General features: G+C 38.0%; 1 protein-coding gene across 5 annotated transcripts in view; it reads left to right on the top strand.

The window, feature by feature from the left end:
* Positions 1–14673, top strand: part of LOC127970907 (transcription factor COE3-like) — a 102202-nt gene that overhangs the window by 55117 nt on the left and 32412 nt on the right. For 3 of the 5 annotated variants that reach the window (XM_052573611.1, XM_052573614.1, XM_052573613.1), the window contains exons 7-10: positions 11564–11645; positions 11730–11847; positions 13605–13738; positions 14343–14469. In XM_052573611.1, coding sequence (XP_052429571.1) covers positions 11564–11645; positions 11730–11847; positions 13605–13738; positions 14343–14469 — 461 coding nt within the window. The remainder of the gene's footprint in view (positions 1–11563; positions 11646–11729; positions 11848–13604; positions 13739–14342; positions 14470–14673) is intronic. The other 2 variants (XM_052573612.1, XM_052573615.1) reach the window with 1 other exon arrangement.

The raw sequence follows: 14673 nt of genomic DNA, 5'->3' as shown, positions 1-14673 counted from the left end.
CTTTTATCAAACCAGAAAAAATAAAAAAAGTTGTTTCTGTGCTGCAGTGATGAGAGTATGTACTCCTGACACAAATTTATCATTATTTTTTTTTTTTATTATTATAATTGTTTTTATTTACTTATTGATTCATTCTATATAATATAGATTTAGATTTTTTCTTATAAAATTATATTATTTATTTATTTGTTTATTTATTCATTGATTCATTTTATATCATATAGATCTAGATTTTTAACTTATAAAATTATATTTATATATTTGTTTGTTTGGGCAAGAAATTATGTGCAGATTGCATTGATTTATTGAAGACTGGTAACTTAGGATTGTAGATTAATTAATAAAATAGTATATAAATATGATTCAATATTTTATAATAATAATAATAATAATAATAATAATAATACAGTTTATTTAATGGGAATTATTATTTTTAAAAAATAATATTTTGCTTCTGATAAGAATATGATGGTAAAGCCAGTTTAAAATAATTTTATTTGATTAAATAACAATAATTACACAACAAATTAAAGAGTTTTGTATCAAACTCCAAGCTCTCCTTGGTGTTCTTTGCATAATTTCATAGATTTAAAAAAATATATAAATATGCACAATAAATTATTAACACAGTGAAAGCGGGACATCCTAAAATAAACATCTAATTTAGACTGAAACCAATTTCTCTGAAAAGGGGAGATTTTCTGTTCTTTCTTACTGTACTTATAGTGGCATCACCCTCTGACAGTGTGTTTTCTTCTTTAACCACTAATAAGCACATAGCACCTGTATGCCAGCGCAGACCAAACAGTCTACTTCAGTCACGCTGGATTTAATGGCGTACAAATCACATAACCCCAAACCCCACAGCGTGCTACAGTTTAAATCTTCCATCCCAAGTGACCAGCCTCCAATAAATCAATACACTATCTGAGCGTAACCGCCCGGCCGAGTACATAGAGTAAATCCATTCTGCTGTTTAACAAACAAGAGCGTTTGTGTTCATCAGGTGTAAGTTTGCAATCTGGAGGCAGCCGTGGATAAACGCTTGACCTCTCTCTTTCCCCAGCATTGGCAGCTTTCTATCATTGTCAAACTGTTACTCATTCACGTCTGAGCTCACTCATCACTCAGGGCTTTTCTGGCAACTTTGAGCCTCACCAGACGGGATGCTGATTTGAGAACACGGGGGGAAGTGACATTCATCAAATTTCCACGGAATGTAAATCAAAACATAAAGTCTTCACCTGCAGGCCTGGATTCAGTGTTGAACAGATTCTCATTTAGTCAAACTCACCCCACTCATAGTCCGCCTGAGTGAACAAGAAACCCAACTTTCCTCTTGCACACATGCTTTTTGAACCCTTTCTGGGGACCGGAACCAACAACATTTTGCTTATTGGCAAAACCGTAACCTGGTACGATGTGTTCCTCCAAACAAAGCCCCATCAGGAAGAAAAGAGGAGACTTGCGTACAATTGAAGAGATTCTGAGAAGATGTTGGCGACTTTGTGTGTGTGTGTGTGTTTCTCTGGAGTGTGTAACTGTCCTCGGTTCTGTCCAGGCCATCACACAGCCAGATGGTGATGCTGGGTTCACCTTGTCCATGACCGTCTCCTCAATGCAGCAGAGAATGAGGTGTGCCAAACAGATGGATAATATCTGCTCTGTGATTTTAAAACCTGCATCTGGATTTTTTTTCCCTCTTTCTCACTCGCACTCTTTTCACCCTGAATGAAGAGCGGACTTTCATCTTTTCTGGCAGACCCGGCCCCGTTCGTGGTAATTCGATTTTGTTTTCGGTGGTGTTCGCGTTCAGAATAAGTTCTCTCCCTCCATTATTTGTGTTCGCGTCGTGTTTAATTAAACCCAGTGTCTGATGCTCCCCAAAATGGCTGCTGCTCTCTAAACACTTCAAAGCTCGTGCAAATTACATTTACTATGTAAGCATTGCATCATGTGTGCATTTGATGCAATCAACATACTGTATCTAGGGCTGATACGTTGGCTTTTCTTCGTTTTGACTTCGTCTTTTCTTCTGCCCCACTTCAAAAACAAAGCAAAACACAGTTGAAAAACAGCCCGACTGACCTGGAGGTGTTTGTGTTCCTTGTTTACAAGATTCTGACATGGTTTTGTAAAGCTGTTTGAGAGCGACTCAAGTTGGCGCGTGCATATGTGTTTGGCAGATTTCTCCCGATTGACAAACAAATGACGGACGCGGTGCTTGAAAAGGTTAAAGTGGCATGAGTGATATTAAAATGAGGCGGATGAGAGGCAAGCCCAAGGCGTTATTCAAATGGAGGAGTTATTTTTAATTTTGGTTCAATAAAGCAAGACGTTCAGCCATCCCTACCCAGATACTTAATTAAATACTTCACACACTATATTAGTTTTGTGTTGCCTGCCGCCGGTTCGGAATGGTAATAGCCATAAAGAGAAACATTTGTCTGACAGATAAAGTGAGGTATAAATCACTTTTCCCCCGAAGAACGATTTTGGAATAATAAAATACTCCTGTTTGCTGGCGTGAGAGAAATTATATTAGTTTCTACTTAAAGAGGCAGAGGCTATTTCACTGGCTGACTCTTTTATTCTCCCGGTCTTAAAGGACTCTCATATGTATTGTGGTGCACTCACTTAGCCCTCTGATTTACCTCGCGTTTGGCTCCGGTTCAAACGCTGGAACATCTGACTGTGGAGCTGGATTTCAATCCAGCATATCTACATTCTCAGTAACTGTTAAGATTTGTGTGACTGTTTTAAAAGGGTTGGGAATACTGTCATCATTGGCTTTTTCACGTTGTTCCAAAACCGAGTGAATGTAGCTCTTCTGTGGATCACATAAGGAGATGTTAATTAATTTATTTGGAATCCTGAATGTTCTTTTTGGGGTTAATTTTGACAGTCAATAATCATCATTTACCCTCATTGTATGAAAATTCTGAAAAAAAAAATCTATATATTTCGGGAATGAATTGGACTGGCCAAATCTGAATGTGAATGGATGATTTCTGCAAAAGCATTATAAACATATAAACCTTTTTAAGATTTTATGTTGGCGCACTGCCCTCAAGGCTAATTACATTTGACATATACATTTATTTTTTTAACATGCATTCAATTACAAAATGCATATTTTTTTTAATTATATATATATAAAAAATATATAAAAATACAGTAAACACTGAGCATCAGATCTAACAGCTTACAGTGAAAGCACTGACAGTCGCTGTAGCGTGCAGTGACCTCACAGCTTCATTCACTCCCTCCCCTGAGTAAGACATCTCCCCACGGACGGCTTCCACCAGCCGAGCAGTGCCGGACGCCCATATTTCTCACTCTTTCTCCCATTCGGAGGGTTTTAACTGGTGGCATCTGGTTCACTGTCTCTCCCTCTGTTCCCCAATATGCTCCCAATCTGTCCACAGGGCCTTCACACGCTCTAATCTACAACTTCATCTTCAGTGAATATATCTGTTCGCTCGCTAGGCTTTGACACGGCCGCTGCCGAGGATTAGTGCTGTCTGACAGCGTGGGATGTTTCCCGATCCCATTGACTTTAAAGGAATAGTTCAGCCCAAAATGAAAATTCTGTCATTATTTACATATGATCTGTATGAATTTCTTTCTTATGTTTTTGAAGAATATTAAAAGTTAGGTCTTTTCAATATAGTAAAGGTGCATGAGGAAACTCCAAAACGACTGAAATGCACCATAAAATTGGCCTATGAAAGTAAAGTTTTCTGCTTCAAAATGTCATGTTTAATTTAATGTTACTAGCAATTTCTAAAGATAAAACAAGTTTTGTGCCTTCGTTAAAGAAGTTGCTTAGCAAATCGTTGTTGCCTTCCAGGGAATTGTTTGATCCAGTTTCTGAATGATTCATTCATGAATCAGACTCATCCAGTGCTCATGTTCAACTCAATGTTTCTGTTACAGTGGTTAATAGCATCCCACTGAAAAAATAAAAATAAAACGGAAAGACATGTGGGTGAGTAAATAATGACTAATGAAAATAATTTTGGGTGAGCTAATTTTTTTTAGAACAATCTTTTTAAATTATTCTGTTTATTTTCCCTCAGTCGTAACGATGCATGGGAAAGAATCCCACTAAGAAACAACTCAGCATGCTGTATGCTTGTGTTTTGGCAGTGAGAGAGAGACTTACTGTAGGCTTCCACGGAATATCTGTTTCTGCCGTGCTTTAATGAGGGAATATTCCCGAAATTAATACTGCATGACAAAAACTCCTTTTTAGTCTTTATGGCTCTTCCTGAGATTAAGTGGCCTCAGAAAACACCTACCATTTCTCCTCGTCTTTCCACCCACAAAAAAATCCTTCCACGCTTCCTCCCTCTCTCCCTCCCCATCCGCAGTGCTTCCCTCTGTCTGAGCAGAAAAATCCAGCAGGCCTGTGGGTGAAAAATGGGGCCATTTGGGCTTGTTTGTAAGTTCTGTCAAGAAGCAGCACCCCTGGCCTGGCCCGGTTAACAAATTGGATGTTTAATCTGGTGACATTCCTATCTGGGCCAAGGGCTAATGTATGTGTCTAAGAATAACCGGCCAGCAGGCCTGATAGATGGGAAGCTATTATAGGCGGTATTTAAATCTGAGCACACAATTCCTCTATTTCCATGGTGGAAGAGTGACAGCTTGATCTCAACACTGGGGGGCTTGGATAGAGCTGTCAGGCTACACACATCAAGGAGGGATTTTCTTTGTTTTCTTTTCTTCTCCTCCATCGTCTCTTCCTTCTTCGGCTTGATTGACTGGACAGGCTGTTAACCGTGATGGTTGAGCTGGAAGACAGTGTTGTAACGGAATTCGGGAAGTAGATATACTGCTTACAGGCCTTCCACTTCAGTTCTTGACTCAGGGAAGGATGAGGAGGTGGTCAATACATCAGTGAAGGAGATTCTGTTTTCATAGTAATTATATATATATATATATATATATATATATATATATATATATATATATATATATATATATACACACACACACACGTTTGTTTTTGTGAAAAGTGGGGACATCCCATAGGCGTAATGGTTTTTATAATGTTGAAACTGTATATTCTATCGCCATTCACCAACCCTACCCCTAACCCTATCCCTCACAGGAAACTTTGTGCATTTTTTACTTTCTCATAAAAACTCATTCTGTATGATTTATAAGCGTTTTGAAAAATGGGGTGATGGGTTATGTCCTCATAAGTCACTCTCTCCTTGTAATACCTGTGTCATACCCATGTCATTATACAGAGTTGTGTCCTGATATGTCACAAAAACATGCCCACATACGTACATATGTGTGTGTGTGTGTGTGTGTGTGTGTGTGTATGAATGAAACACTATGAAAACTGAAACCTAAATTTATGAAACCTTATTAACATATACAGTATTATTGCCTAATTTCCGAGTTTTAATTTTTTTATTGTTACAGATAATAATATGAATTAATAAATAATTACATTTAGATACATATACATATAATACACAGGTTGGATCCTCTCTCTCACCAGTTATTTTCTTTTTCCTCATCACTTGCTTTTTTTTTTTTTTTAAGTGTTTACAGATTTTAAAAAGCACAATATCTTTAACCCGTTAATAACTTGATGTCTCGGTGTAAATAGGATCTCAGATGCTCACAAATGACACATTGTTCTCTGAACACACTGTGTCGTCTCCCCTGCTGATCTACTGTCAAGTCTAACGGTTTGATCTACATGTAGAGCAAAATATTATCGTGACACATTCACTCAGTCCTTCCCATAAGGCTGACTAGGGAATCAGATGGTGACCAACTCATCCGTAAGATCTACTTCTGGTTCCCTGCAGTCTCTACAAAGTCGCTTTTGACATTTGACAGTCAATTATGGAGTATGTTGTTTCATAAAATATATATTTATTGGGCTGAGTCTAATGATTCAGACTTCACAAGGAAATGTGGTTTCTGTTCACATAATGGGCCGTGTGAAAGTGTGGCAGGTTTCTGGGGTTTCGTTTATGGGCGTAATGAGTGACTGTGCTCTGTTCAGGAAGTGCAGCTTGCAGTAATTTCTGATCCATTCTTCTGTTGTGAGGTCAGCTGCGCTCACGTGTTTTACGCGCTCTCTCTTTACTGCATTATGTCATGGATTGATTTCAATTCGAGGTACAAATATGTACTTTGCCATGGCAACAAAGGCCAAAATAATGCTTTGGAGGGTCTTGAGGAAATCTGATAGCAAGGGAGGGGCGATTGAGATTCGAGTTGCTTCATCTTCTGTCTCTGTCGTTAAGTACAAACAGACACAAGGACACTGTTCACTGATCCAAACAAACATCCCACCATCAGAGTTTTTGCAGGATCTTCTCATTTCTTATCTCTCTGTCTGTACCTCCTTCTTTCCCATTTTCCCAGAATGTAGATGGTGAAGTCATGGATTCATTTTCCCATCCTTGTCTCTAGCAATTCAGCACTTTGTTATGAGATAGTTATGACACAGTTGTGTTTGATTTTTTTTTTCCTTTTTTTTGAGGGAAACAGTGATAAAAATCTTCTAGTTGTCTTTAATGAATAAAAAGTATTCTGATTTGAATCAAACGGTTCCATGCTAAATAAAATAATTAATTTATTTCCAAATTTTTCTGACTACAAACTGGTAATTAGATTTTTTTTTATGGTAATTAGATTTTTTTTATATAGATTTCAAATATTATTTTAGGGGACATTTGAATTTCACACAAAGTTAATGTGCTGATCCCATTGACCTTCATTAAATATATATAAAAACAGTTCTTCAGAATGTCTTCTATATGTTACAGAAAAAAAAATGGAATTAGAGTGAGTAAATGATGACAGAAAATTTTATTCTGGGTGAACTATCTTTTTAATCTGCCTTTTAACAGGCAGGTGATTTCCCAATTCTTTAAAATCCACATAAATTCCCTAATGTTCCCTTCATGTTTTACAAACTCCCCAGATGCATTCAATATATACATGCATTTCCTATTCATTCAAATGAAACGTAGAGGAAATGCTCATTTCTAATCCGTGCATGTGTCTGTGAGCTGTATAAACTGTTTTTGTACTCATAACAAAGGTAGGAGGCCAGTGGAGCGGATGGTAGATGCAGTGTAAAGGATGAGACTGAGGAGAGAGAGACAAAGATCTGTTCTAGAGACTGTTTGAGTGCCTTATTAAATATTTAGTCTGATTGTACATGGTCCTGTAATTGCCATCTTGGCTAGTGAATAATTGATGACGTGTAGGAAAGCAAAGGAGGGTCCCAGTCTCTCTCACTCTCTCTTACACATATATCCACACTTTGCCTTTTTTTGTACACCTTTATGGTTAATATAATCCTGTCCTCATTAACTAAAACGATTCTGAATTCAGGACAAAGTCTGTAAAATTATATTATAACCTCTAGTTCACTTCCGGAATGTTCTCTTTGCTATTATACAAAATAAATTCTTGGACTGCGCTAAATTATTGCCAGAAATTCTATTACTTGGCTTTAAAATAATTACACACGCCCTTAGCTACAACCAGGCCGTTCAGAGGGCTAGACAGAGCAAGCGCAGACAAATGGTTGAGCTTTGATTCCACTTTTTCTGATACAGTGTGTTAAATGGATGTCAGTCAGAGTGTTGAGAGAATCGAATATTGTGAATGGGACAAAAAGCAGCATGCTAATCTAATGCAGAGACTACGAGAGCGATCGCCTCCTGTCTTAAGCATCCCAAAGAAAGAGCATCTTTTCATAGAAAGCAACGAGTGCTCGCAGCAAACGGTGGCCGAGAATTGGAGCCATGGCAGCTTTTAAAAATACCTCTGCTGAAATATTGATTTTTTTTTTCCCTTTTTCTTCTTCTTGCCTAACGTAATAAGTGAGAGACTCCAGGGATGTGCGTATGTGTGTGTGAGATGATGGGTGAGCAGACATAGATGCTCTTTTTCACACATCATGTGAGGATTTTTGTGTGTGCATGTGTGTAAGACTGTTTCAACTAGATGTATTCTGAACTATAATTATAGTCACTTACTCTTGGAAAGCATGTGTCTGCACTGTAAGTTTATATATAACAGATTATTGGAGTATGTTTTACAAGAAAGCACAATTTAATTCTTTCTACTTCAAAATTTTATGTTTAATTCTTTGTGTAATTGTTTGTGAAAGTTACCAGCAGCTTCTGGGTGAAAACAGGTTTGAAGTAAATCCTATACCAAATGTTTTTCAGTGTGGAGAAAAAGTTATTTAAGGGGATATTTCACCTCCAAAACATTTAATCATCCCCTTGTCATTTCAAACTTGTTTGGCTTTTATTCTTCTGTGGAACACAAAAGAAGATATTTTGAAAATAAAAATAAAAATAAAAGTGTTATTTGTCCATACAGTATTGTGAAAGTCACTGGGTTCCAATGTCATTTTGGACCCCTATAGCTTGAAACAGTTTCAGAAATTTCTTTTTTTTTGGATGAACTACTTTTTTAAAATATACATTAAATGAAAATCTCCATTTTATCAGAATGTTCTTCTGTGGCACTAATAATCTCCCAGTTGTCTCCTCTAGAGTTTCTGAAAAGATCTCAACAATAGCTCAAACTGTGCTCAGATTTCCTAAGACATCAAAGTCTGGAGTAAAAAGTTTGAAATCTCCATGCGAACTCGTCAAATTCTTCCGAGAAGAACTATTTTTAAACCTCTATACTCATACTGTGTCTCATTTCATTAATGTGTTTTTATTGCTCCTTTGGAATTTTAGGAGAGATAAAGTTGACACTTCACTGAAAAAAAAAAAAAAAAGTGCGTCCTGAGCTCTAAATGAGTAACCATTTTCTTTCGGGACTTCTAATTCCATAATAATTTTGCTCAGATTTTACACTTTGCTCTTTGTTATTCACAAGTTCTCAAGTTTTGTTCTCAGTCTATTGTAAATAGTCAGGTGTTCTCACACAGCTAAGGTCAAGTCTAGATGAGGGGCTTTTCTCAGAGCTACAGTTGAGAGACCCTGGCCTTCACAACCTGATGCCTACTCAACTAGCCCTTCTGGTCTCTTCGGACCTAGAGTCCCTTCCTTGCCAGTCCCTCATGTTAGAGACAGAGGAATGGAGAGAGAGAAGTGGAGAGGGTGCTGTAGACCAGCAGTAATTCCTGACTCGGAGTTGGAGGCACATTAGGGACTGACAGGGCCACACATCCCCCTGTAATTGATTGCAGGCCAGCGTAATGAGGTGACGGCTTACAACAGAGACGCCAACTCCCTCATTATCTTTACCCACTATTTTAAGAGCAGAAAGAGAGAGAGAGAGACAGCAAAAGACAGAAAGAGAGACAGAGAGAAGGATGGAGAAAAAGAAATGCTGAGACTAATAACCGAGCCCTGGCTCTAGAAGGTCATTAATTATTTATGTTGTTTTAATAAGTTTTAGATGGGGAGGGAGAGGTTCAGCGTGAGAGTTAGTCTTTCCCTTCTCTCTCTGTCTTTCTCTGTCCACACCTCAATTTCGCATGTTCTGTCATTCTGTCTTCTCCTATAGCCGTCTGTCCATTTCATATTGGGGTCTTTGTATCACAGGTACAATATCAGTCATTGCAAAGGCCTCGAGGGGACTTTAGGATGACATGTATCCACACTTGAAAAATGAAAACGCTCTGTATTTCTGCAAATGGCCATGATATGATGCGATTATTGTATATACAATTTGCTTTTGTTCTGTCATTCTGTGCTAATTAGCAAGGATAATGCCTTTTAATTATTTATATTCAATAGTCCAATGGCCGGTATAATGTTGATATGTCTTATACCTGTAAACTTGTGTATGATATAAATTCTCAAATATAGTTATAAATATACGTAAACATTAATATACCATATTTTTTGTATATAATTGTAATATTTACTTTTTTGTTAATTACACAGTAATGACATTTATTTTGATCATTGCAATATATTTGAGATTTGCAACATCTATAGGGTGCCCCATAAACATAAATTTCTGTGCATTTCTTGGTTTGAGTCTAAATATTTTCTGTGGTTATAAACATCAGGCCAAACTTGCTGTTGAAACAGCTTAAATTGCATTTAACTCAGAATATTCCTTTAAGGTTACACTGGACTCTTTCAGAATCTGCCCTGCTCGTGTCTTTCCACTCGCCCCCATTTTCCTCTCTGAGATCTCCATTCCATCCCAAGCCTTGTCAACTAAAGGCGGCTCTTCCCCCCCTTTTCCCGCACTCTTCCAAACACTGGGCTAGTCCTGCCCTGATCCGAAGGGAGCCGACCTGCTTTGAAGTATTGCCGCTTTTCCAGGATGAGACCTGGAATCTCACATTCCCTGTTAACTCCTGCCCAGTGGCAGATGGAGAGGTCTAGACCTACGGGACTCTCTCCGGTCACGTGCTTCCTTCTCCCCCTCCACGCCCTCATCTCTCTCTCTCCCTCTCTTCTGCGTTTCGCCACTTTGTTCCAGAACCGCCAAAGCGGGACGGGTTTGAGCCCACGATTCAGGCAGGGTTTTCTACTTTCAGATGGTGACTGGGGCGGTGTATAAACACAGTACTCCTCTAATATCTGAGAAGAGCTTCACTTACAGCCCTTGTCTCCTGCTGTGTTTTAATTCAATCCTTATTGATCCATATCTCTCCTTCCAAGGACTCCAATATCATATGAATGGAGCTCAGGGATGGGTTCCCCATATTATTGTATTCCATGGCCATAAAGGGCATTAGCAGCCAACAGAGCAACCCAGATCAAGTATCAGTCGATACCAGCTAAAGAGAGCAGCCTTTCTCCCTTTCTCTCCATCTTTCTCGCCGGATTTCTCTCTTTCCTATCTATCTCTCCGTAAGAGCGCTGATGGGGTCAAAGTATATATGGTGATTATGTCATGCGGTAAAGTGAGGTTCTAAAAACATCGCTTGAGTTAGCACCATGTGTTTTTAAAGATATTGTTACTGTCTTATTAGGGAGGAATCAATGGCGTCTGCAGATGCCGGCCATTTATATAGCAGACGGTGCTTCTCTCGCCGCTTTTTCTCCCAGCATCCTTCTCTCTGTGCGCTCGGTGGGGCGGCAGCGGTGGAGGTTATCCTGTGGTTAATGTGACATGGCTGTCTGCGACCTTGCTGGTTGTTAACTGCCCGGATTATTATTGTGATAATGTGGCAATTAAAAGGAAAGCACTCCATCAAAATAGTGGGGCTTATGGTCCAGGAGATGAATGCATAGAGATTGCCAGCCAGGGGAAATGCATTAAAACTGCAATCCATTTCGTACTGTAGCCCACCTCCAGAAGCGGAGGCTATTACTGCTCATCTTCATTGATATCCATTCCCGATCAATAGCGCCAGGCTGAGGTAAAAATACGAGTAAATCAACAAAGCTAGAGTTGGTCTTCGATATAAAGGAAGAAAAATCAAACTTCAACTCTAATTGCATATCATACGTCTACACAGAGTGTCTTTAAAAGGGGGCTAGATCACTCACTGGTGGCTGTTTATATATGGATGCTGTTGTCCTCGAGTGTGTTCGATGTGTTCGAGTTGCTTAAAAGTGTTTCTGTTTTCCTTTTGCAGATTTTTCCTGAAATTCTTTCTCAAGTGTAATCAGAACTGTTTGAAAAATGCAGGGAATCCCCGAGACATGAGGCGATTTCAGGTGAGAATGCTCACAAACAGACACAAAAACATGTGAATTTCATGCAGACAAATAGGTTGTAAAAATTCTTTGGTGTCTCCATAGGTGGTGGTGTCCACAACAGTGAATGTGGACGGCCATGTGCTGGCCGTGTCAGATAACATGTTTGTCCACAACAACTCCAAACATGGCCGGAGGGCGCGACGCCTGGACCCTTCTGAAGGTAAGACGTGAACTTCACTAAAATATGCACATTTTGCTTCCTGTGATGTTATTTGTAACCCTGGACCCCCAAACCAGCCTTAAGTGACTGGGATATATTTTTAGCCACAGCCAACAATACATTTTATGGGTCAAAAATATTGTTTTTTTCTTTTATGCCAAAAATCTTTAGGATATTAAACAAAGATCATGTTCCATGAAGATAGTTTGTAAATGTCCTACAGTAAATATATCAAAACTTAATATTTGATTAGTGATGTGCATTGCTAAGGACTTCATTTGGACTAAATATTTAGAATTTTTGCATCCTCAGATTCCAGATTTTCAGGTAGTTGTATCCCAGCCAAATATTGTCATAACAAACCATACATAAGTGGAAAGCTTATTTATTCAGTTTCAGCTTTCAGTTGATATATAAATCTCAATTTTGAAAAATTTACCCTTATGACTGGTTTTGTGGTCCAGGGACACATTTATGTTAAATCCATCAAATAATGTTACTGTGCCTTACATACACTTCTGTTCATAAGTTTGGGGTTAGTAAGATTTTTTAAAGAAAAATCTATACTTTTATTCAGCAAGAATGCATTAAAATGATCAAAAGTAATGAGAAATACATTATAGTGATTTCTATTTCAAACATTATTATTATTTTAAATATGTTAAAATAGAAAATGGCAATTTTGAATTGTAAAAATGCTTTAAAAATTCACTATTTTTACTGTTTTTAATCAAATAAAAGCGGCTTCTGTGAGCATTTTTACTTGTTTTGAATACATCCGAAAATTGTACCGCATTTATTATAATGAAGAAAAAGTCAGTGCTTGTAACTTTTTAGTGCTACTTTGATATGAAATGCTGAAAGTGTGCTCCCAGCTGAACAATCCCTGTATGTGGGAAATTGTGTGATTAGCTCTGTGACTGTTTTGTGTGAAAACCGTCATTGTGGATTCACCGGCACTCCTGTGTCCCAATCGAGGAAAAGGAAAGTCGCTGGTCTACTTTTAGTAAGACTCTTCTGTAATTCTCCAAAGACCAACACATGAAGAGGAAGTCACTGATGGCAGTGCACTGTGGGAGATGGGCAGGCTTTCATCTTGAACACACTAGAGTACCCATGCAGATATTGTAAAAAGAGAACAGCTGTTCCATTACACCCCAACAGGTGAATGCAAATGTGCTTGTTTACTTTCATCTATTAACAGGTATCAAAATTTCCAGAGATGTTCACTTGCACAACAAAGAGAACATTCAAAAGCAATCAGAAGTGTTTTCGAGTCAAAAGTTTGGGAACTTTGCATTCCCATGTTGATGTTGGAAGAAAGTGGCCACTGGTGTACAGCACTATATACAGTAATGTGGTCTGAAGTTGCACCAAGAGCCCCTCAGTTTGCCTGTTAGCTCACAGAGCTGCGACCAATCAATTCCCGTCCATAGCCAGTGGAGACTGGGCTAGTCGTTCAGTCAGCCTGTCTGTCTCCATACCGCCTGCTCAAAGACGGATTTACGATAAAAGACCAAAAAAAAAAAAAAAAAAAAAACTTAATGGTTTTATTGAGCTGAGTGATGCACAGACACCAAAGGGAAAAAAAAGTCAAAGGAGCTTTTACAGTCATCAGACTTCCTTTTCTTTTTTTTCATTTGCATTTGGGGTATGTGGAGAGTAGAGTAAAACACTGACATTTCTTAAAAGTTGTGTGAACGTTGACACTAACCCGCTCTAACTCAGTGCTTGTGTTGTGATCTTGTTTTCCGAAGCAGCCACTCCATGCATTAAGGCCATCAGTCCCAGTGAGGGATGGACGACTGGGGGGGCCACCGTCATCATCATTGGGGACAACTTCTTTGACGGTTTACAAGTGGTCTTCGGCACAATGCTAGTTTGGAGTGAAGTAGGTTTTTAAAGAGTATTTTGAATTATTATTATTATTATTTTATAATTATATTTTATTTATATTATACATTATAAATATGATTTTTATTATATTGTTTATTTATTTTAAAGAGCCATTTTTTTACTAATACCAATTAAATTAGTAATATTAAAATATATATATTTTTTATATTATCCTTAAATATATTACTTAGCCAAACACTTTGTACTTTTATCTTATTTTATTTTATTTTATTTTAAAGAGACAAATTATTTTTCTAATAAAATAATTAAAAATAATTATTGTTTAGATATTTAATATCTTTAAAATATTTCTTCAAAAGAATGCAGTGCCATCTCTATGCTTTGGATAACGAGTTAAAAAAAGATTAAAGTTCTGTAGTTTAATGTTCAGTGTTACCAAAAAAAATTACAAAAACAATTTTTAGAAACAAACAAGACAATATAACAACAGATCCTATTACAGTATTTGACTAAAACCTATAACTGTGTCCTTTGAGTAATGAATCACTCTTTAGCTTCAGCATTAACTGTGTTTACACTGGAGACAGTGCTTGTGTATTGAGTGCTGACCACTGAACGTGTGCTCTGATGGCTTCTAGCTCATCACACCTCACGCTATCCGGGTGCAGACGCCCCCTAGACACATCCCTGGGGTCGTGGAGGTCACACTCTCCTACAAGTCCAAGCAATTCTGCAAAGGAGCTCCGGGACGTTTCGTCTACACAGGTATACAACACTTTGCAACTGCCTGGAGCCCTTGCCACCATCTCCAGCATCAGAATACATTTCTGTCATCTTTCTCAGAGGTCGATCTTTGCCTTCTTTGTCCATTTTATCAAGTCTCTGCCTTTGTTAGCTTAAAATATTATTTGCAGTCCATAAAGACGCTTTCCCAAGATGGCATACTGTTAGCAGGCCATTTCTGAATCC

This window comes from Carassius gibelio, chromosome B14 (assembly GCF_023724105.1).
Source record: "Carassius gibelio isolate Cgi1373 ecotype wild population from Czech Republic chromosome B14, carGib1.2-hapl.c, whole genome shotgun sequence".
Lineage (NCBI taxonomy): Eukaryota > Metazoa > Chordata > Actinopteri > Cypriniformes > Cyprinidae > Carassius > Carassius gibelio.
Note: the sequence above shows the minus strand (reverse complement) of the source record. Positions and strands in the feature narration are given on the sequence as shown.